At 43.3% G+C, this 24,398-nt stretch overlaps 1 protein-coding gene across 1 annotated transcript in view; it reads left to right on the top strand.

Moving 5' to 3' along the window:
- atp6v1ba (ATPase, H+ transporting, lysosomal, V1 subunit B, member a) overlaps positions 1-24,398 on the top strand; it is a 42,740-nt gene that overhangs the window by 11,356 nt on the left and 6,986 nt on the right. Inside the window, exons 2-9 of the mRNA XM_031755017.2 lie at positions 5,160-5,215; positions 5,474-5,572; positions 10,100-10,193; positions 10,583-10,660; positions 12,384-12,523; positions 17,927-18,028; positions 23,219-23,316; positions 23,451-23,574. Of these exons, the coding sequence (XP_031610877.1) occupies positions 5,160-5,215; positions 5,474-5,572; positions 10,100-10,193; positions 10,583-10,660; positions 12,384-12,523; positions 17,927-18,028; positions 23,219-23,316; positions 23,451-23,574 (791 nt within the window). The remainder of the gene's footprint in view (positions 1-5,159; positions 5,216-5,473; positions 5,573-10,099; positions 10,194-10,582; positions 10,661-12,383; positions 12,524-17,926; positions 18,029-23,218; positions 23,317-23,450; positions 23,575-24,398) is intronic.

The raw sequence follows: 24,398 nt of genomic DNA, 5'->3' as shown, positions 1-24,398 counted from the left end.
CTGAAACACGAAGACAGGAAACACTGCGTCAATTCGGCTAATAAAGTGTATTTTAATGAAAGTTCAGCAGTGTTGTTTTTTGGTCTTTGATATGCAGTTCCATGATCAGCGGACAGGCTTGAGCTCCACCGTCTTAGACTATGGCTGGCAAAGGTAGATTGCACTCTGCTCTACAGTCTCGGTGAAGCCAGCAGGACCACCTGTAGCACGTTAGGCTAACCCTCCAGGTCACAGCTGATCTCTAGAGCAGGAAGAAGACTGCTGCAGCTGCTGTGGACCTGAATGACATTAGCAACTGTTAACAACAGCAACCTCAGAATAAGGCATTCAGCTGTTTATTTTGATGTGGTCCATCAGGTGTAATCTACGTCTGTAAACAACAGGTCAGCTGATTCAGAGTGACAGATGTTTTTGGTAGATGTGCTGGCAGTCTGCGTCGGGCCTACTTGTATAAATACCATTAGCTGAGGGTTGTCTTGTCATTTTGTGTGTGTGTGGGAGAGCTGGTCGTAGGTTTTAATCAACTAGCATTCCTATGTCCAGTGGGGCTGTGGGAATCCCGTGAAGTAGAGGCTAAGACGTGATTGTGAGAGTGCACATCACAGCAGCCACTGCTTTGTAGCCCTCGTTTATTGTCAGAATGATGATGCTCCCCCATTTCCATCCTAGGCCAGACTCCCCCTTTCCTCCCTTCTCCTCCCTTGAGTTCCCCCCTCTTTCTGCTGGGAAATTGAATTGTGTTGGAATGCTCTGTGCCTCTTTTCTCTGGCACTTGAATGGGCTCTTTAGTATTTCACACCAAGGTGTCCTTCAGGGTGCGAGGTCAGGCTACCAAAACAGCTTCTAGTGGCGGATTAGGACCAATTAACATCTTTGTACACAAAGGGCTCTGGCAGCTGAACAGGCTGCAGGGTGACCCACGCTGCTGTTGCATGCCAAACCAGGGGAACGCTGTACTTGAGCTGAAGTAGCAAAAGAGGGGTGGAGAAAGTTTTCTAAACCTATTGGGAAATGTTGCTACTTCACACCTCATGAACATATAGCCCATTGATGAGTCGTTACCTTGTGAAATGAGAGAGCAAACCACTTATTTTTTTTCCATCATCACAGTTATACATAAGAGTGTTCCCTGAACTGTTGTCTTTTTTTTCTTCCCCTTTCATGTAATGATGGGTTAGCGTGTTGGGCCAGGGTTAGGCCTTTAATCCGACTGGAGCTGCTCATTCAGAGCCTGTACGCACTTTAGACTTTGTGCCACCGAGGCATCCATTTGTTGTGATCGATGAACGCCAAAAAGGCTCATTTTAACGTTATGTTAATACTGATACAATTTATTTCAGCACTTGGTAAAAATATAAATTTGATTAAAATACTCTGACTTGCAGTAACAGCTGTTTAACTCTGTCTAAACAATGTAGGTTGAGGTGAAATAACAGGATCATTCCTGGATCGTTACTCTTTGACACGCTGTGTAACTCCAAAATGTCTCTGAAACAATGCTGTGATTGTTAAAGAACGATCACAGCGAGCGACTGTTTTACCTGATATGTCTCAGTTACTTTCTGCTCCAGACATCGACCATGACGATGACCAGACATAGTAACATTTTCCTTGCACCATTATTATTACCTCTCAGTATAATTACCCTGATGTATCTCTTTTGAGCCCTGTTAGGAATTTCTAGTTTAAGTGTATGCAGCGTGTTCATAAACATGGCGAATCTGTTAGGGTAATCCTGATGCTATGAATATTCACTGGAATTGTCAAATAAAGCATTTTTGTTATGTAACTGTTTGAGCTTTAAAGTATAAACATGCCAATTATTCCAGGAATGATAATCTAAAATCATTCTTGGAGCTGTCAGTCGTCCTTGTCAGGCTACAGATTCACCTTTTGATGTGCTCAACAGTTGTACACATTTTAATTTTTTTCTCTCTTTTTTTAAAGTTCTGGCTGTGTAGTTACACACTCTGCCATCATGCATGTGTTTCAGAAAAGCATAATGACTATACATAGATCCTGCATCTCTGTAAACAGAATATTATTTTCTGCTGTCAGATTATCTAGACTCTGCGTGAGCAGCAGGTTGTTATCACAGATACATGGTGGCTAGTATGCACTGGATGCAGCAGATGAGATTCAAATAGTTGGTTAAATGAGGCCACATGTTTTAGCTATAAGGGTAATGAAGAATGCCTTTAAGAGACTGTGTGCAGACTTACACAGAGTATCAGCGTTTTGGAAACCCCTTCAGTGACATATTTGAGCATTTGGAAGCATTCCTTATATTAGTGTTCATTTCTATGAATGTGTGTTATAACTTTGCCTGAATATTTCTCTTTATTTTCTACACCAAACAATATGAGCTGGAAACCTTTCCCACCTAGAAAATATCACTGCTGTTTCTTTGTATTTCAGTTCAAGTCTTTTTGTGTTATGTGTCAGGTTTACATGCAGATATCAGACTTGGTTGATCAGCTGCAAACACCTGTGCTGGCTGTCAGGATGGCGGGGATATCCGTGAGGTTTGATAATACTGGTATTGTTGGTATACTGGTTCAGTGTTCTTTTATTACTTGGTCTTTGGCAGAGTGGTGCTTTTTCATGTTGTTTAAGTAAAGCTGTATGTTAAATGATGAAACCATGAACTTCCTGCCTGTCAGTGGAAAATGAGCAAAGCAAAGGTCATCTATAAATGCCCCCCCCCCCCCCCCATTCGCACCGCAGAGCAAGGCCTTGTAGAACAAACAGAGACAACTTGAGTCATTCACTGGAAAGTGGACCCTGAGGCAAGAACTGAGATAAAGGCTGTTTAGAGTAAAACACATTTTATTTTGGAGAGGAAATTTTATTTATTTCTTTATTTTTTGTGTTTGTCCTGCCCTTGGTTTTCATCATCACACTTGAGCCATCTTTTATCGCGCTAACTCAACAGTCTGTGCCCCATCCTCCCAGCACCACCTCCCATTCAAACCTCGCGTTCAACACACAGACGCACACAGTGTGTGTCTGACTAATAGAGGGTAAAATGCAGGTGTGTGTGGGAAATGGCTGCAATACTGTAGCGCATTGACAGGTTATTTTGTTGGCCCCTGCCTAATTAGTGGCATAGTGGATGCACCCCGCTAAGCTTTAGTGCTTTATGTTCGTAGCAGTCTGCTCTAATTTCCCCGAGCCTTTGATATCAGCCCAGAGATTGACAGTTCACACATAAAGAAGAACAGCAGACCCTGATAGAAACAATGCCGCCACCTTCAGTCCCCCACTCCAACGCGCCCTGCATGTCTGCATTTTACCACCCAGCTCTACAGATGTTCACAGCTGAGGAATGGCTTTGGCTGAACATTATTTGACTTTAACATTTGCAATGCACATTTTATTGCTTACTTCACAGAAACCAGGACACTGTGCTGACCTGCTGTTCTTGTTTGGTCTGAAAGCAGTTCTGTTCAACAGAGACTGAACCTTCTTATTTAGACTTTTTAATATTACTGTCATTTATGGCTTTCTTTAACTTACTGTCTGTTGCCACAGCTGAAACAGCAGTTTAGTATACTCCAGGTTAGAAGGACAGGAAGGGCACCTATAAATAGCTATAAGATGAATATGATGTGGTGACAGCAATTTAAGGAAGGTTGCTGATGGAGTAGAGTCAGCCTGCTTTTGGATTTTTAAATCCAGTGATCATTTTTAGGTGCAGCTCTGCAGGAGAAACTGAACGACTGTAGTTTTAATGAACTCGCTGCTTCCAAAAATATTCCTTTATTGGGTGTTTTTGATAATAGTGATGGAGAATAGTTTGCAGCACAGTGCAGAGGGTTTCACTTGAAATTAACCGAGTCTAAAGGGCGTAGAGTACAGTGAATATGTGGACAGTTATGCACAATCTGCTGTTGTACGTGACTGCAGTGGATATGTTTTTATTACATTATTAATTTATTGTAATTTATTATTATTAATTTATATTATTGATTTTGTTTTTATTATATTATTAATTCTGATTAGACTGAATTTATAGTAACGACATCAGCCCTGCATTTGCTCTAAATGACCTGGATTCTCAGTCACATTGACCTTCATCATTATCATTATTATTATTATTAGTATTAGTATTGTTGTTATTATTCAGGGGCACAGCGCTAACAGGTAAGCACCTTCATTCCCACACCAGATGGAGACCCGTCCTTGAGTCTGTTGGAGGTTACTTCCTGTTAAAGTTCCAGATGCTGCTCACTAATATTCTACAATCGTCTTACGCTGATGAGATTGTTATGATAAAGATAATGGGTAATTGAATTAATTACAGGTGAGAAAGTGCTTGCGTGAATGTGTGAACGAGGTATGCTGTGTACAGTAAAAGGCTTGAGTTCAGCATTGTCCATTACTGTTGTACTGATGTTACTCTGCAGTCGCACACATTCAGGGATATTGCATTTTTTTTGTTTTTATAGGATACTCTGATGACTTCACACATCACCGTTGCAAACAGGCACACAGCTCCTCACCTCACTAACAGCTGAAGTATTTGTATCACACTTTAGGAGGAAAGTATTAAACACTTATCATTAATGTTTACCTGTCCAGTTTAACTCTAACAGCTCCGTGAGCCGTCTTCTTTCGTTAACGTAGTGGACTGTAGTTAATAACTGGAAAAATTAGTGCGGGTGTTTTTGAGATGTTTGCTATTCTCATGTTGCAGGATGGGATCAGAATCTTTCTTATGGTATCAAAGATGGTATCGAGTATTTTTGCGAATATCAGTATCGAGTTTGAAATTCTAATATTGCGATAACCTAAATATCAAGTATTTAATGTATATTTTTGAACATCTGCTCCAGTTCCCAAGAGTCTTTAGTTTTGATTGATTTGTGTGATTGACTGTGTGACGGTGTAATCGAACAATGTAAAATTCCTCCATTTCTTGACCTGACATTTGGCTTTTTGTGACATTTTAGGGCTGAAAGTGCAGTAAAGTTGTTCTCACAGCAAAAGGTCAGCCTGTGGTGATTAGCAGTTTTGGCTGTGGAGAAGTCTGCTTATTGCACTGCTGATAGGTGGCTTGCTCGCTGCAGAAGGAAATTGAAGTATTGTGTGTTATTTTCCTGTTCTGCTGCCTGTTGAGGTTCAGAAATGAGTAACCTGTCTCTCTCCTATTTCAGCCTACTCCACTGTATCGGGTGTAAATGGACCCCTGGTGATCCTGGATAATGTGAAGGTAAGGCTGCAAAGAAATTCTGTTTTTATCAGGCTTTCTGTCTGTGGTGCTGCTAATACTTGTTAATCTATTGTGCAGATCCTTTTACAATATGTATTAATTAGGTTGCAAATAGTAGCGCTATCGCACGGTAAACTCCAAATCTTTGTAGAAGTCAGTATAAATCAGCACTTTACTGGCCGATGTGCTCATTTATAATAACGATAAAAATGTGTTTTTCTGTTGCTGTAGTAACAGTGTTGAATTTCTTTGAATTAGTTCCCCAGGTATGCCGAGATTGTTCACCTGACCTTGCCAGATGGTACCAAGAGGAGCGGGCAGGTCCTCGAGGTGATTGGAAGCAAGGCAGTTGTTCAGGTAAGAAATAGTGAGTGGAAACTAAAACGTATCATTGGAGAGCCTCTGTGCTATAAGCTCTGTGCACTGTGTAATTGCATTATGCTATCCTTACTTGTGCCCAACCTTATAGAAGAAGGAAATTTTCTATGCAGAGACCAATAGCACCTCATACAGCTTTGCATGGTGGTTGGTTGGAACCAAACAATCAGCAGATATAAAGAGGTTATGGTTGGAGGTATCCCACCAAATAAACATAAAACTGAAAAAGAGCCTGGCACAGCCACCACATAAATCTAGAAACACAAACATGCACCGTGAGTGCACACAGGCACACAAAAGAAGGGATAGCAGACAATAGGTCAAAATTGCTAAACTGCAATCTAACTTACCATTGATAATTAGAGCAGGAGATAACAGTTGTAGGTCTTTGATCAGTGTGCTGCAGTTTCATTTTAGCAAATATGTCAGTGTAGAGCAGCTAAAACAAAGGCTGCGCATATTTATTTGTTCAAGCAAACAGTGACTCTGATAAACCAGCACTGTTTGCCTAAAGTGAGCCTTCCTATCCATTTTTGTAGTATTTGCATTTATTTATTTATTGCCTTTCCTGTCCGGCACTGTAGCAATCAGAATTATTGTCTGAAGGCCAAGAAACATGCCCAACAGATTTATTTTCCGAAGTAGACCATTACGACTTTGCTATACTGGTCCACTTGATTGTCATATTTCATTCGACCTTTATTATTTATTTATTTTTTTACTTCTACATTAAAAAAAAAAAAAAACAAGCAAAAAGAGAACAACGCTGTAGGGAAACCACAGCAACAACCTAGATAAGCATAAGTAACAGTAAATAATACATATTGAATGTTACTGAGCAGCACACAAAACCGACAACGAACTATATGCTTAGAGGCAGCAGCCAAGGAGTTCACAAGGTTTCTCCATGCAACTGTGTGGGGAGCCATAGCCCTGCCCCCAATGACATGAAGCAGGCATGGAGGAGATCCAGGCCCCAGACGTCTAGAGGCCACCCAGAGCACAAGAGCCCCAGGAGGACCACCGGAGGGGCAACTGCAGTACCCACCTAGAAAAGAGCTGAGGAGAGCCGCAGACAGGGGGTCACCCAGCAGCCACGGGGAAGAAGCTAGCTGGCTATGCCGGGGTGGACTGAACCCCAGGCTTAGAGGCCTGAGATCTGAGGGCCCCACACTCCCCAAAAGGAGCCCGTTCGAGCCACAAGCGCCAGGTCCCGCCAAGCAGCTGCCGGGAGTGAGCCAGTACACACCCGAGCCCCGGACACCAAGAACCACCAACGCACCGACGGGTGGTGGCATCAGACGCCAGCACGGAGTGTGGTGAAGTCGCAGCAGATGGCCCCGCCCCTCCCTGAGCCTGGTTCTGCCGGAGGTTTCTTCCTGTTAAAAGGGAGTTTTTCCTTCCCACTGTCGCCAAAGTGCTGCTCATAGGGGGTCATATGATTGTTGGGTTTTTCTCTGTATGTATTATTGAAGGGTCTACCTTACAATATAAAGCACCTTGAGGCAACTGTTGTTGTGATTTGGCGCTGTATAAATAAAATTAAATTGAATTGAAAATTCCTCCTCCCGGCCCCCCGCCCCAGATTGCGAACAGAGAACGGGGGGTGTGAAGACCCCATACCTCACTCCGCCCGCTGATATGTGGCGTTGCTCATGGTACCCTCTGCCGCTGGTGTCAGCACAGGCTCTCCCGAGAACTCTCAATGTCTACACGTATTTAAAATTGAGAGGTGGGCACCGGCACTGGCGGTGAGGCTGAATAAACAGACCGTCCTCCGGACGCCGTTTGCTGTGCCCACTCCCAAAGCCCTATATGTGTATGTGTGTGTCATGAGAGTGTAAGTAATGCAAGTGTGTAAGTTGTAGAATAAAATTGAGGCCCAGGTGGCCAAGAGGGGACAGAGGAGGAATGCCTTCCCTGCACCTCAGTGACGCACCTGTACCTCTGCATGTGTGGTGGTGTGATGGCAATTCCGGATGGCGAGGGAAGGATTGGGGGGGGGGCACAGTTCCCCATCTTTGGAGACCGCTCCTCCGCTGATCCCGGTTGGCACCCCCAACATTCAATCAGCTCCCAGACTACATAAGACTATAGACACCCAGGTTGAGATTATCCTACACCTCAGCTAGACCGTGCCCCCATGCACGCATCCACCCACAACCCCGGCAACACACCAACCAGGACCCAAGCCCCCAAAGCCCCAGCCAAGAGGCGGAGCACTCCCAGAACCCCAAATCCCCAAGCCCACCCCAGACACACCCAGGGGCAGCTAGGCTACCAGGTCGGTAACCTATGTCTGCTGACACAGACCCTCCCCCAGCTGTGCTGCACGCAGGTGCCAGAAAAACACCACTCAAGAGCCACCAGAGTCCCATCCAGGTCATGACCACAGCCCCTGGGTTGTAATTGTCGGGTGTATTGCCTTGACAATGTGAGCAGTTGTTAGAAGCCCATTTTCAACATCCATTGACTGTATAGTGCACTCTATGTAGTATTTTGTATTGTATTAATTGTAGACTGGGATTTCTAATCAATTTAAATTCAAAGGGAACTCGTCCCTGACTCGGAGTGGGCGATCCATCCATTTCCGGCTGAGGACCATGGCCTCATATCTGGAGGTGCTGAATCTCATTCCCACCGCTTCACACTCGGCTGTGAACCATTCCAATGCGAGCTGGAGGCCATCACCTGATGAAGCCAACAGAACCACATGATCCGCTAAAACGAGAGATGAGATTCTGAGAACACCCTAGTGAAAGGCCTTCGACCACTGAGCTACACCCATAAATTCCATCCATAAAAATTACGAAGAGAATCGGTGACAAAGGGCAGCCGGGCAGAGTCATCACACACCAGGAACGAGTCCGACTTATTGCTGGCTATGCGGACCAAGCTCTTGCAACGGTTGTATAAGGACTGAATGGCCCGTAGCAATGGGGCAGACACCCCATTACTCCCGAAGCACCTCCCATAGGACACCCTGAGGGACACGGTCGAATGCTTTCTCAAAGTCTACAAAACACATGTAGACTGGTTGGGCAAACTCCCATGCGCCTTCAAGTATCCTTGAGAGAATAAAGAGCTGATCCAGTGTTCCACGACCAGGACGAAAACTGCATTGTTCCTCCTGTATCCGAGGTTCGACTAACGGACGGACTCTCCTCTCCAGTACCCTGGCATAGACTTTTCCAGGGAGTCTGAGGAGTGTGAGCCCAACAACATCCAGAGCCTTCAGGAACTCAGGGCGGACTTCATCCACCCCAGGGCTCTGCCACCAAGGAGTTGTTTAACTGCTTCAGTGACCTCGCCTCCAGAGATAGGTGAGTTTCCCCCTCGTCCCCAGACTCTGCTTCCTCCATGGAATATGTGCCAGTGGGATTAAGGAAGTCCTCGAGATATTCCTTTCATCACCTGACAATGTTCTTAATCGTCAGCAGTGCTCCACCCACACTATACACAGTGCAGGTAGAGCACCACTTTCCCGTCTGGATTTGCCTCACGGTTTGCTGAATCTCTTCGAGGCAGTCCGAAAGTCTTTTTCCATGGCCTCTCCGAACTCCTCCCACACCCGAGTTTTTTGTCTCAGCTACTACCGCTTGGCCTGTCGGTAACTATCACCTGCCTCCGAAGTCCCACAGGCTAAACAAGCTCGATAGGCCTCCTTCTTCACCTTGGTGGCTCCCTTCATCTCTGTTGTCAAAGGACTGTTGCTGCTACTACGATGACCTGGATGACTGAGAACCTTCACAGACTTCATCTCTGTTGTCTACCATTTAGTTCAGGGGTTACCACCACCACAGGCAACAACCACCTTGCGGCCGCAGTTCAGTGCAGCGGCTTCGGCAGTGGAGGTGCTGAATATGGTCCATTCAGACTCAATGTCTCCAGTCCCCCTCAGACTGCTGTTGAAGCTCTGCTCGAGGTGTGAGTTGAAGATCTCATGAACCGGGGCCTCTGCCAGGCATTACCAGTGCACCCAAACGTATACTGAGGGTGCGTTGTCCGGCATCCTCCCCCGCTACCTGATCCAACTCACCACCAGGTGGTGATCAGTTGACAGCTCACCCCTGTCTTTACCTGAGGGTCCAGAACATGTGGAATTACTCATTGATTCTAATCTTATCATTCTCTAATAGCAGCAGGCTAAGATTAATGTGAACCTAATGCATAATCCTGAACATTTCAGCATGTAGCAGCAGCTTATTTTGAACCATGTATCAACCTTCAGAGACTACTGTGTAGTGTCTGGTTAGTGAGGGGAGGAGCTCAGCGCCGGACTGTCTGCAGCTTAGCCATGTAAAGTCCCATGTTGGCTGACGGGGGCAAATACAGCACTGTTGTATTAATTCATATATTGATTAATATGGGAGCATTGAGGGATTTGTTAATGAATTAATTTTTTTGACAACCCTGATAATCACTATCAATAAACATGTAACTAGACGTGCTGAGGATGTGTGTAGACAATGTGTCAATCTTTGCTACCTTTCTATGTTGCTTTAGGTGTTTGAGGGAACATCAGGTATTGATGCCAAGAAGACGGCGTGTGAGTTCACTGGTGATATCTTGCGTACCCCGGTGTCAGAGGACATGCTAGGTATGATCAGCATGATTTAATGATTAAAATCCTATAGCACGCTGAATTAATGTAGTCGGCATTTTTTCTTGTTACGCTAATTTCTAAATAAACTGTAAAATCAAATAATTAAATCAAAGCTTTTATTTGAATGTTCTTGAATCTCTCAATCACTGTGATTTTCTCAGTACAACACAAGGTTACATACATTTGAATAGAAGCAAAAAGTAGAGCTGATTTTGTTTTTTGAAGTATCCGTCATCACTAACATTAGTTTATAATTGCTGGCACTTGTTACTTCAAAGTAGCTAAAGTAGCACAAAGTAGACAGAATGTTCTTGCAGGTCTCATCTCATTAAACAATGATGTAATGTCTAAATGCCTCCTTACCGAAATATTTTCTTTTATAGGTCGTGTGTTCAATGGTTCAGGCAAACCTATTGATCGCGGGCCGACTGTTCTGGCTGAAGACTACTTGGACATCATGGGTACGTTAACCTCATATTTTCCTGCTGCTAAGTCATATAAGAATGCAATGTCATAAACTTATGAAATAACTTATGAAATAATTCAGGTACAATGTCCTAAAAAATCACCAGATAGTTATTGTTAGGGTTTTATTTTTATTATTATTACTTAATCTTGACCAAAGCTCACTCAGCAGTGTATTCTGAACTGTTTTACTATCCCAGGTGTGAACTTGAGTGATGAGTGAAATACACAGTGAAATACCACAATAACATTAATAATGTCTTCAACAGGAAATGTTTTTATTTTGAAGTACAGGAAATGATCCTAGCATTCTGCTACTCGCAGAATAGGAAGTAAATGTTCAAATGTTGAGTACACAACAGACATAAATGTCAGTCTGCTCTCATTCTGCAATCAATCAATTTATTTATAAGCACATTTAAAAACAACACGGGTTGATTAAAGTGCTGTACATAGTAAAAAGGTAAAAAGTAGAACAACCACACACAAAGAACAATCCAAAGCCAGTGAGTAAAGCTGTTTCAGACAGGTTTTAAAGATGTCGAGTGTTGGAGAGATCCTGATATGAGGAGGCAGACTGTTCCAAAGTTTGGGGCCGGTCTCCTCTGGGCTTTAGTCTTATCAACTTATCAGCTGACCCATGTGTGTCAGTTTTGATGGCTGTTTTGGCTGAGCCAATGTATTTTAAGTTGGCTCGGCTAACGTTATGTCAGGTTGGTGCATAAGATGAGCTATCGTGTTTATGAAATTCCCAGAGTATTTAAATTTATGTAATAAAATATCGATACTCCGTGTCCGTGTGTTGTGTTCATAGGTTGGATAGCAGCTCGGTAGGATTAACCCTAACCCCGGTCAACAGGACAACGCCCAACCACTGCTTTTCTTAATGGTTTATATTTGGAGCTGTGCTGCAGCTCGTGGTCACACTAAAGGACCACAGTGGCTCTAATCCTGTGGCAGCTACACGGTTTGACATGCTGTTGTGAAATATTGATAGATTAGTGCCGGTGAACCACATGAGTGAGAGTTCCTGAGAGCAGGTCTCTGTGCACATCCTTGGATAACCCCATTCAAAGTCACTAATGAGTTGTGACTAATTCTCTGCACCCCTCATTGCTCACGACGGTAGACCAGGTTATCCATTAATTGAAAGGCCTGTCAGATGTTTTCTGTGCCAGATACTGACCGGTGTAAGGTGTCTGTCTTTGACTTTAAGCAGGCAGTAGGACTATGAAAGTGCTCTATAAGTGCAGTTACCCTTTGGTCATATAGTAAGCAAGCAACGGCTTAATTGGCAGAATTCCTAACAGTCATTTGTCTAATGTAGCTGTTGTCCTTGTACTATTATTTAATTACTGCACCTCAGAAGAGCGTGTTGTAACTGTAATAGGAAATATTTTCATTGACTCAGTATGTAGCCACTGTAACTAGAATGTAAACTATGCTCAGCAGTTTTATTAGAGCACATGAATGTGCAGTGTAAGTTAGCTTCCACAATAACATGATATAATTGATTCTGATTGTTCATGTCAAATTAATAATCTCACTTTCCATTTAAGCAGTTGCACAGCCTTTTGCTCTCTATCACCATTTTCTTATTACGTTTTTTCTGTTGCGTGTTTTGTCTGGTCAAGTCTGTGGGACTGACCTGTATGATGAACAGTGAAGTGTGCTATTGCTTCCTTTGTGTCCAGCTGAATACATGTTTCTGTCTCCCAGGTCAGCCCATCAATCCTCAGTGCCGTATCTACCCTGAGGAGATGATCCAGACTGGCATCTCGGCCATTGATGGCATGAATAGCATTGCTCGAGGACAGAAGATCCCCATTTTCTCTGCTGCTGGGCTGCCCCACAATGAGGTGAGATCAGCATACCATTTTATTTCTTTAGTGACAAAGCCAAGAAGTCTCAATGCTGGGCCACTAGGTACCATTGGAAGCACTGAATATCTCTGTTTATCTTTATGGAGGATCAATCCCCATCGTAAACACCAGAGCATACCTGAATATTAGCTGATATAAGTGTGTTCAGCATTATGTTCCTGTGTAGTGTTTGCTGTGTCTGTAGTGGCTTCAGAGTGAACTCTGATAGCATCTTCACATGATGCACTCGAGTCAGCGTCAGTTTAGGCAGAAGACTGAAAATAAGGTGACCCTTCCCATTGTATGTAGTCTGTTGTAACAAGAATAACTTCATTAAACCAGTTGCATTACTTCCTGTTCATTTGGTATTGCAAGCAGATTTTGACAAGGAAGAAGTACATGGAGTAAAAAACAAAAGTAATCTGCCTCTATCTGGTCTGTAAGTCTGACATCATTAGCTGTTTCTGGGTCCTAAACTCCGTCCACTTCAGGTCCCAAAGTCAAACGAACACTGCAGCATCACTGAGAGTTAAAAACTGTCTAAATTCTTTAATCTTTAATAAAATGATCAGTGTTGCTGCTTTACCAGGTGTAACAATTAAGTACTTACCACATTTAACGGAGTTAGAAGTTAGCAGGAAGTTAGCTCGCTAGTTTCCACCTAAGCATGATATATCATGTTCTGACTGAGAGATTTCTGACAAAATTCAAACGTACAGCTCTGCTATCACTTCCAACATAAATGAAGACAGAAAACTAAACAGGAGTGATGTTTGTAGGGTTACTGAAGTTGGGCTAGCTGGTATATAATGATGTGCTACTGGATCGCTAGTGACACAGCTATGTTAGCGTAATATAAACAGTGAAGCTGGAGGATGAACGCTAACTTTTTTCCACTCGATAAACGTTAACATGAGGGTTCCCGATGGTTAGGGACAAATGCAATCGCATGGCAGGATGCTGTAAACGGACCAAACTTCAGTCAGGAGAACAACTGAGATAATCCATCCACAATAGAGATTGACAGACCACGTGACTTTCGCGCATTGCATGCCGGGCAATGGTGGCAAAACAATCAAAGCAATGCATCAAACGCAAGCATTTGCATCACCGCAAAACGTTCATTCTCCGGTTCCAATACCTTCTTGCTTTTTCTTTGCCCCCCAAAAAGGTATGTACAAAAACGAAGGAGAACAATGTCGGTCCGTACAAAGACAGACTTGATGAAAAGTCAAAAAAAAGATATGAGGAAAAGATCAAAGGAGTGAGAGGGTCAGACCCTTACGAGCACACAGAGTGGACAAAAGACGTCAGCGTGCTGCCCAACTTTCACCACGCTCAGATTTATAATTATACGGTTCTTGGAGTGAGTGCATACACTCATGAAGGTTTTAGTAACTTCAGGTCACTGCAACAAGCCCGGGTACAGTTTACCGACGGATGGGTACAGGACCTTGAAATGCACCGTGTAGAACGAAAGACCATCGTACGTATCGTAAGTTTACCAGTCTCACATATCAGCGTCATAAATACACATTCGTTAACCGTTTATTAATAGGACCTTTGAGCTCAACGGTAATTAATTAGTAGTGGAAATAATTTCTGGTAGGCATTACAGAAATGTAGCAGTGACAATAATATTGTATGCTGTAATCGTACTGGGCAATTAGTGATACAAAAAAACTGTTTTATCCTGTGAATAAAATGTTTTTGTCAATGTACCGTGGTAATAACAGAAGCGAAACGCTGATTCTGTCAGGACAATTCACTATTTATGCACAATAAATAAAGGAGCATAGCACGACAATTTCTGTTCAGCGCCAGACTTGCTTGTAACCTATATCACCAATTATGTTATGAAAAATGACGTATTAACTACTACAAAACACTGACCTTTGTGGGAATGCTTGGAGCAGACTAACATGTGAGCTGGAGTGTTCTGGGACGTTATATTTGGTCTTTGAATGGCTGCAATCCAGGCCGTCCGTCAGCTCTTTGTTACTTCGGAAACATGGCTCGAACAATTTCTCTTCCACGACGTAATCCGATAACAACTGATCTCTTTACCCGTCGGCTTCCCGTGGCTGTCATGCGACCGGCTATTGCAGTTAATAATACAACAGCTTCTTGCCATTTTTTGTGTTTCTTTTTATCGCTGTGTGACTGATTTCAATTGAAAGCCTGCGTGCGCTAGTACCTTCTGCCCAGAGTTCCCAGAATCCTTTGCGGTTTTACCCCTGAATGACGTCACATTTTCAATCTCTATACGAGGTTAGTCATTAATATACTGCTGCATGGGCTGGGCTGTAGTTACATCAGAAGGTTTTAAAAACTGGGCTTTAAAATGAACAGTGATGATAAAAACTGAGAGAGGCCGACAGTGATCACTGACTGTTTTTAGGGGCTTGTTCAGATTAAATAGAACAAGATACAAAACATTAAAACATGTTAAAAACACAACATCCTTATTAAACTCAGAGAAGTTTGGTTCATACGTCATCACTTAAAGACCAGATATGGTTCGGACAGTCTGCTCCTTAGTTTGCCAGATCACCAGAGACCAGAGGGGGTTAAAGTAGTGCTATCCACCCACCTAATTCATGCTCTGTGGTCCAAATAACAACTATAAAAAAAACCCAACCCACACCAGGGAGTTTATGTCCCACTTCCCGCATACAGAGAAAGAATACGATACTAGTGGGAGAGCACCATTTATATACAGTGATGGATGGTTTATCATGGAGTGGACAGATATTACAGATACATTTGCAGCCACTTACATAGTTTTTTATTTAGGTGTGTAGTTGCACCGACGCATTTTAAAACTGTGTTCGTGTGTAAAGGCTGAGGAGAGGAGATAAAGTAGAATTTACTTCAAACAAACAGAAACAGCACTTTGTGTTTTCTTCTCTTTATAGATGAGAGTAATGGATCCTCCTCATCCTCACTCATGTCAGAGTTCAGACGTGGATGTGACAGCTTGTGTATATGAGCACTAGCATGTATGCTGACATTAAACCATAGCAGGGCAGATTACATTTGTTACAAATGTAATGATAGTGATTATTTATTACATTACTGGTAAAACAAGATAAAAAGAATTGACCTCAGGCTCCTGGTGAGCAGTCACCAATCATTAGTGCAGCCCTCGTCTTTAGGCTGTCATTTTAAACCTTTGTCTCTTAAACTCATAGCTTTAAACTAAACCTTTTTCATCCCTATACTCTGGGAGGTGATACTCTTACTAAACTGTTGTATCATACCAAGAACTCACAGCTGCTCTGGAGCCATTTTTGAATACACCAAAAATGTTTTGCTAGCTCAAAGGTTTAAGCTACATGCTCTGGGATATGTTGAGGTCCAATTTTGTGGAAGTCTTTCAGTGGAAATGTTTAACATGAGTGAGTGGGATGATTCATGAGTGGTAGCTGTGGTCCTTCTGTGTCATATGACAGCTGTTTTGTTTCCTTTTTGGAAGTTTTTGTGCCTCACAGTGGAAATTCATGACTCAGTGTGTTCAGACACTTTACAAATGTACTACATCCCCAAATATCCCTCGGTGTATAAAGCTGCGTCAGGTTCAGTGTGTTCAGCTCAAGAGCACCAACTTTATTGTTTGGATTTGATCATCAGCCTAATTTCTGCTCTTTGGATATATGAGCTCTGTTTTCACCAAATAAACCCATCATTCAGAGCCGTGCTGCGAAACAGGTACAGCACTTACCATAGCACAGCATCTACAGCGTCTACAGCGTCTGCAGCACCACAGCGTCTACAGCACCACAGCATCTACAGCAGCGGTCCCCAACCTTTTTTGCCTCACGGACCGGTTTATGTCCGACAATATTTTCACGGACTGGCCTTTAAGGTGTCGCGGATAAATACAACAAAATAAAACTAGTACCGGTACCGAAAAAAAAGAAGATTTATTCATAACACACGTGAAAAGACCCAGGAAAACCGAGTTAACGATAGAAACGATAACAAAATAACGCTGAAAACCATACATTTCACACCTGAGCCTCAACTCTCGTGTCCCGGTACCAAACGACTCACGGACCGGTACCGGTCCGAGGCCCGGGGGTTGGGGACCGCTTGTCTACAGCACCACAACGTCTACAGCGTCTACCGCATCTACAGCACCACAGCGTCTACAGCACCACAACGTCTACAGCGTCTGCAGCACCACAGCATCTACAACGTCTACAGAATCTACAGCACCACAACGTCTACCGCGTCTGCAGCACCACAGCATCTACAGCGTCTGCAGCACCACAACGTCTACAGCGTCTGCAGCACCACAGCGTCTGCAGCACCACAGCATCTACAGCGTCTGCAGCACCACAGCGTCTGCAGCACCACAGCGTCTACAGCATCTACTGCATGTACAGCACCACAGCGTCTACAGCGTCTGCAGAATCTACAGCACCACAGCGTCTACAGCATCTACAGCACCACAGCGTCTACAGTGTCTACTGCATCTACAGCACCACGTCTACAGCGTCTACAGCATCTACAGCGTCTGCAGCACCACAGCGTCTACAGTGTCGACAGCATCTACAGCCAGACGCCCTGTCGCTGTGCATTTCTTAAAACATAAAGAGCAGCTGCTGCTTATGGCAATCCTGTTTATCTGATATTCATAACCATTATTATTGTAGAACAGATCAAAGTGTTAACAGTTCAAACCAAAGCAGTGCTAGAGTGAGCGAATGAATCATGTGACCACAAACGCACAGATGCTATTTTTTTTCTAAATCTGTCAGCAGGTACTCTTGGAAATATGTTCCAACATTTGTTTCCACTGTGCCCACAAAAGGATCAGCTGTTCATAACTGCACCCCAGGATCATTTTACATGATCAACGTGCTGCAGAAGCGACCAAACTAACATGCAATGTGTTCTCCACCTAATTATGGCCTGTTTGGTGTCATTGTGTCATTAAGCACACGTGACAGAGCTCATCCATCTAGTCCTTTTCTGTGTGGCCCAGGTGGCTGAATTCAAGGTGCACAGAGAGGTCAGGGCCGTGATCATTTCACACATTCACTACAGTGACACAGCGTCTCTGCAGTCTTATATGTAATGTAGTGGTTTATGTAGGGATTGAATGTCAGATATGAAAAGGTAATAAGACTGAGTCCTGATGGAGAGGCAGCTGCAGCCATGCATGCTCGGTCACAGTGTGAGTGGCTTTAGTTTCCTTGGTGATTGTCTCTTCATTAATAATGGCAACTATAGTCTGTAAATAGCACGTGATAATTTTGAACCTCAGGTGAAGCTTTCGTAGGGATTTGACTCTGCATTAGTTTACATGTTCTTTGAGAGCCTTTTGTTGACTGTTAGCCCTCCTGTCCGTCCGTCTGTGTGTCTGAATCTGTTTCTTGTTGGTGCTTTCAGATTGCTGCCCAAATCTGTCGTCAGGCTGGCCTGGTGCAGAAGTCCAAGGATGTGATGGACTATAGCGCGGACAACTTTGCCATTGTCTTCGCAGCCATGGGGGTAAGCAGACAAATTGCAGCATTCAGCTTTTCAAACTCTTCCCAGCCCATCTGTGGCTTTAATCCCCCTCTTAACCTTGATGTGACACCCTGTTCCCTCCTCCCGCCCTGCATTTTGTCCTTTATTCACCAGGTGATTTAACCTTTAAGTTCCTCTTGTTATTTCTGCACCTCTGAGCATAGCCCCCAGCCATGTAGACAGCTTAGTAATTCAAAGGCCACCGTCAGCCTCCCGTATCAAGTTCTGTGTTCCTCAGCTGCTCCTTCCATCTGTTGTAATGCTCAATTGTGATGGCTTGACCTCCGAGGAACACGTACACGCACACACTTACACACACACTTGCTTCACTTGCTAAATGTAATCCTTCATCCTTTCACCTTGCACAGTTCACATCCCACGGTGGTTGGTGTGTGACGACTGTGGATAAGCAGTGTTAATGGCAAATTCTATAAGGCAGTATTTTAACACACAGAGTGCACCATCACAGCATCAGAGTGAATCCAACTGAGACTCTTGCTCCAGGTTGTCATCCTAAAGCACGGTCGGCGACCGGCTGCATGGGACTCATTGTTCGCTGTGACGTTTAAATATCAGGAGTTATTTTTATCTTGGTCTGTTACTTCTTAAAATTTCACTGTAAATTTTTAAGATTACGGTGATTTTGTAACATTAAAATGGACCACTCAAACGATGTGTGCTAACTGCTGATGTGTGATGCCTGGGTGTGATTTTCACCATGGATGAATCCAGGAAAAGCAAAGTTTCTGAAAACACCTTTAATGCCACGTGTGCAGATTGATTTGTTTTCACTGCTGATGAAAGTGGTTTCCCAGTGTGCTAAACAACAACAAGTTTATGTTGCAGAACATTCCCAGCACAAACACAAAGCCTTTGCTGACAAATCTGTGGAAACACCTGATTCAGAAGGCTGAAGGACTGGAATTCAACTACGTGTGCTAGTTTGGTGGCTGCTCAGGAAATAGTCAGGAAGCTGTTAACAGCAGGACAGTATATAAAAGAATCACTGATCAAGATTTCAGAATATCCTTGTCAGACTTAAAAAACAAGTGAGATTGTGCAGAAAATGAGAGATGTGTCTCTCTGCAAAGACTGTAACAGACAGAAGCATGAAAATAGCAGAAACGTCTCCAGACAGCAAATTAAAGACATCAGCTTTGGCAGACTCAGTGGTCTGTGATGAGTCCAAAGACAAATCACAGTGTTCTGCTGGTATGTGAGCTCTGCTGGGCCACAGAAAGAATCCCACTGACAGACCAAACACAGGTGGGGGGCTGTGGTGGAGGGTTCAGAAACACCTGGTGTGGGTGGCTGCTGATAGGACACCGAGTGTGACAGAAGAGCTTTGTAGCTTCACTGCAGAAGTCACTGGGCAGAACATCGCTGATGTTTCACTACAGCCTGCAGTAGAGCTGGGCGATATGACCCAAAATTCATATCTCGATATTTTTTAGCTGGATGGCGATATAAGATATATATCTCGATATTTTTTTAAAGCCATAAAGTAAGAACAAAAAGAGAGTTCTTAGTCAAAGCTGTGTCCCAGATGTCACACAGGCACTTTTATTAACATACAGCATAGATGTACATGAATTATGAGCATTTATTAAATAATGATGCTCTATAAATAAAAGAAAACTATGTTGTTTTTGTGCATAACAAAGAGCAAATTGTGCAGTCAAAATGTAAACTAACAGACGCTGAGCATAATAACAAAGACAGATTTCACAGCTGCTCTGTTCCCAACTTCTACTGCGTGACTGACAGCCTGGAGTTTGAAATCCGCTTCGTAACCGTGTCTCTGAACAGGAGCCATTTATGGTCCTTATACACACACAGTACGGTAATATTACGTTGAAGCACAGTACGTATCACTCCGCGAGGCTCCTCGGTAGCCGTAATGCTCCGACAATCCATCAAGCGGTGCGGCTCCGTAGCTTAGCAAAGTCGAACTAAAACATTTATTGACAGATTGCTGAGCGCTGTGTATCACATAAAATCGGTTCGCGGTCATCAAGCACAACTAGAATTCATACAAAAGGCGCGCAGTCAACTTTTGAGAAGATGAAAGGATTTCAGGCCGTGCATGGCGTTAGCGTGGCTAGCTCGTTAGCGTGGTTAGCTCGTTAACACGTTGACGTCGTCCAGCCCCACTCACGGGGCAATGCGCAGTAACTCATTAACGGAGGTGAGGTCGCGTAACGTTGCGTAAAGACAAAAGTGGACGAAAGAGAAGCAAACTTGCGGCTCCGCAACTATAATTATAACGTAACAGACTATATCGATATAAAGGATATTGTCACATCTTATATCTCGTATAAAAATATATCGATATTTTTAAAAATCTCGATATATCGCCCAGCTCTAGCCTGCAGCTTTTCCCTGAGGATAAATGTTGTCATTCAGATTGTGACCAAAGTCATGGCTACAGGTTTAAACCACTGTCAGGTCTGTTTCTGGACGACATGGACATCCTGCTGAACAACAACATCTGACCACGGGGGAAGTGCCAAAGCCCTTTGCTGCGTGTCTGGAAGAGGTGAAAACTTTCCTGGGAAGCAAAGGGATCACAATGAGCTGGAACAGCCAGAGTGGTGGAAAGCTACACATGGTAGATATGGCAGTGCAGCCCGGCACAGGCTGGAGGAGACTTTGGCAAGTTGGCAGTGTTTGCCAGAGACTTACAGTGAGGTGCACTGTGTCACTCTGTGATAAGTTCAGAGTATCTGCAGTGACCACAGTGCAAACATGGATTCTGTGAGTTCAGAGAGGAAAACACCACATCATCCTTTCCTGTCCCTGACCATCCATCCATCCATCCCTGTTCAATACGACTGCATTTGCAGGTGTAACTGGCCGACATCGCCGACAAACATATGTCCAAGTTCAAACTCTGGACAGCTGATCTTGAAGATGCTGCCTGTCAGAAGGCCATTCTTACTCAAGAACAGGGTGATACTGAAGACTTTCCCAAACTCGTGTTGAAACACGGAACGCCATCCCCGACGCTTATATGAACATGAAAAAATATGGATTAGGAGTCCTGCTGATCTTTGGATCCACACACATCTGTGAGCTGCTCTTCTCCAACATCGCTCACGCCTCACAGACGCCATCTTCCATTCCTGTGTGTGTGCAGACGCTGTAAGCTGAGGTTCAGGAGCAAAAATCATATTAACTAGGCACAATAAATGTTTTCATTGGCTATTATTTTGCAAATATATATTTTACATTGTTCAGGGACTTTTTAAATTCCGGTTGACGGCTGACTGCACGCTGAACGTGCGATAAAATGCTGACGTTGCACAGATGCAGACACATTATTGTCAACCCAGCGTCTTTTTTTCCCTGTTTGTTCCTGTTTTTGTTGTGTGCAGAAATAAAATGTTTTCTCTGTAGCAGCGGATTGATTTCATAAATGCAACACACCATAGGTTTTAACACACAGCATGAAAAACACTATATGCAGTGTTGACTTCATTTTACATGTCAAAGGGGTTTGGTGGTTCCCAGTGTTTTCTTCTCTGTGGGAAACTGGTCGAAACAGCTCTTTGAGTACTCAAGGTTGCCGACCCCGTCCTAGACTCGAGACCTTACTAAACAATATTAACCAATCAGTCTATAAAGTGACAGACCATCTGAAGATTTCTATGTTGTTGTTTGTCTCTCTGACTTCTCGATCATAAACCTTTTTGCTGTACTTCAGCTCCTTTCAGACACGACTGTAATACACTGTTAAATAAGTACTGAAGTCTGGGTTTTAAAGTAAAACTCTTAAAGTGAGAATATTCAAACTGTTACTGAGACATCTGTTCCTTTCACAAAGCTTGATTCTGGTCCAGACGTGTCTGTGAAGTTCTTACACTTTGTTTTAGCTCTTACTTCAAGGCGGTTACTCCATGACACAAAGTGTTTTTAAATATTTATATAAATACTTTGTGGCAGATCTGGAATATTTGAATGAAATCAATGTGACATTTACCTGTATAAGACACAGTTAGTTTAAAATCTGTCTGTGGCATCAGTGAGAGTTAAGTAGCTCGCTAATTTCAACCTAAAGATGACATACCATGTTCTGACTGAGGGATCTCTAACAAACTCAAATGTATGGTTCTCCTGTCACTTAACAGACAAATGACAGCAGAAAACTAAACAGCAACAATGTTTGTAGGCTTATTAAATTTGGGCTAGTTGGCATATGTTTAGCTACGAGGTGGCTACCTGCAGCTCTATGGTTAAAATAATATAAAGACATTGGTGTAGTGAAGATGAGGACGAGTGTCAACTTTCTTCCATACAATAAGAGTAATTGTGAGGATTTCTGATGGGCAGAGCTAAAACAATCTTATGGCAGAAAAAAGATGCTGAAAACGGGCCAAACTTCAGTCAAGGGAACATCTGAGGTGGTTTACCCACAACACAAGGTTAGTCATTAACATGCTGCTGCGTTGTTTGGATGACTGGCCTAAGATTCAGCTCAGCAGTTTGTATGGTGCCCACGTGCTTGTATGCATGAATAACAGTATGAGGGCGTGCTGCTAATGACATGACAAACATGTTATTAGGAGCACGGCCCGCCGGAGGGCGTCCTCGGCACTGCCCGCCGGAGTGCGTCAGTGTGTTTCTGATTGTTTTGGTCAGGCTTTGCAGTGATCTGGTTACGGCTCTGGCAGTGCTCATCGTGTCTAACAGTATAACGTCAAGTCCATTAACGAACTTTGACTCAGTCGTGGTTGAATGTGGTCCTCACAGCCATTAGTCTTAGTCACATGTGCTGTATGGTAAATAAAATGTCTGTGTATTTTGCTGACAGTGAACTACTCACCTGGGTACTAATGTTGTGAACCTACCACATGAAACAGCATTCAAATTTCCATTTCTGAGTTGAAAATGTAACTGAAGGAAGGCGGATCATGAACATGTTTATATTAACGATGTAAACTGAACTGTAAGTCTTTATGTGGAATTTTATTTATCCACCTCGTTAGCTTGCATTACAAACATCACTTTCCCTTCCTTAATGAATGGCTTGCTCCTGTTCTTTTCAGTATCTTTCCTTCACACCTTTTCTGCACCCTCAGACGTTCTTGCATCTCTCTAGGACACCTCACAGTTTTGAAGCCACTAGTGTTCCAGAGATGATTTCTGAAATGCTTATGGCATCTGTTTCAGGTCAACATGGAAACGGCCCGTTTCTTCAAGTCGGACTTTGAGGAAAATGGCTCTATGGACAATGTCTGCCTTTTCCTAAACTTGGCCAACGACCCCACGTAAGATTCAGAAATGATCTCAAGTAGTAGTCTGGCTGATGTTCTACATGTGGGCTGCTGTGTTTACTCGTAATTGTTTGTCTCATGGACTGAGAGCTACTAAAGATCTTGACCTTTCTCTTGCGGCTAACTAGCATCGAGCGTATCATCACTCCCCGCCTGGCACTGACTACAGCAGAGTACCTGGCCTACCAGTGTGAGAAACATGTCCTGGTCATCCTCACTGACATGAGTTCCTACGCTGAAGCTCTGAGAGAGGTACGACTGCTCGCCTTTACTTTCTTTGGCTCTGCTAATGTTTAGGTGGGTGGTGTTTGTCAAAATAGCATCAGCATAAAAGCCAAATCCCAGTGATTCCAGTCACAACGCTGCAATATAATGGTCTGTATTAAGGTCATTTACTCTACCGCTGGTTTGGTTTTGTTTTGTTGTTGTTGTTTTAATGCAAGTGTGTTAAACAAATCCAATGACTCCTTATACCCGGGGTCACAGTCGTCATGGTTACGGGTTTTTCTTTTCTTTATAAAAGAATCTACTCATCAAAGATTGATACATTTTATTCTCAACCATTACTTATACCATTCTGATCTGAAGTGTCTTTGGGCGAGAACACTTAAACACTGCTTACATGGTGACAACATAGATAGCAACACATTTTTCTGGCACAGCTTCACTTCCGAGGTGCATGGAGAAGACAAAGAGCTGATGTCGTGGACACTCCAGTGACACTTACAGGATTAGGGAGCAGCTCTTTATTAGGTGACCAATGTGTTTCAGCTTGTGTCCTCATTGCAAGATGTCAGACTGTTTGTGTTTAAATAAAGGTTAATTGGTCAGCTGGTTTATTTGTGAAGCTGTGATTGGTCCACTTGGATTTTTTCTGTTTCCTATTTTTTATTTAAAGACAAACTGTTTGACATCTTGCAATGAGCCAGATGAAGGACACAAGCTGAAACACGCTGGTCACCTAATAAAGAGCTGCTCCCTAATGCTGTAAGTGTCGCTGGAGTGTCCACGACAGCATCAACTCATGTCATCATGCTGCTGTGCATAAAAAGGGGAACATTTTGCCTTTAGGTAAT

Source organism: Oreochromis aureus, linkage group 13, assembly GCF_013358895.1.
Source record: "Oreochromis aureus strain Israel breed Guangdong linkage group 13, ZZ_aureus, whole genome shotgun sequence".
NCBI classification, from domain to species: Eukaryota; Metazoa; Chordata; class Actinopteri; order Cichliformes; family Cichlidae; genus Oreochromis; species Oreochromis aureus.
Note: the sequence above shows the minus strand (reverse complement) of the source record. Positions and strands in the feature narration are given on the sequence as shown.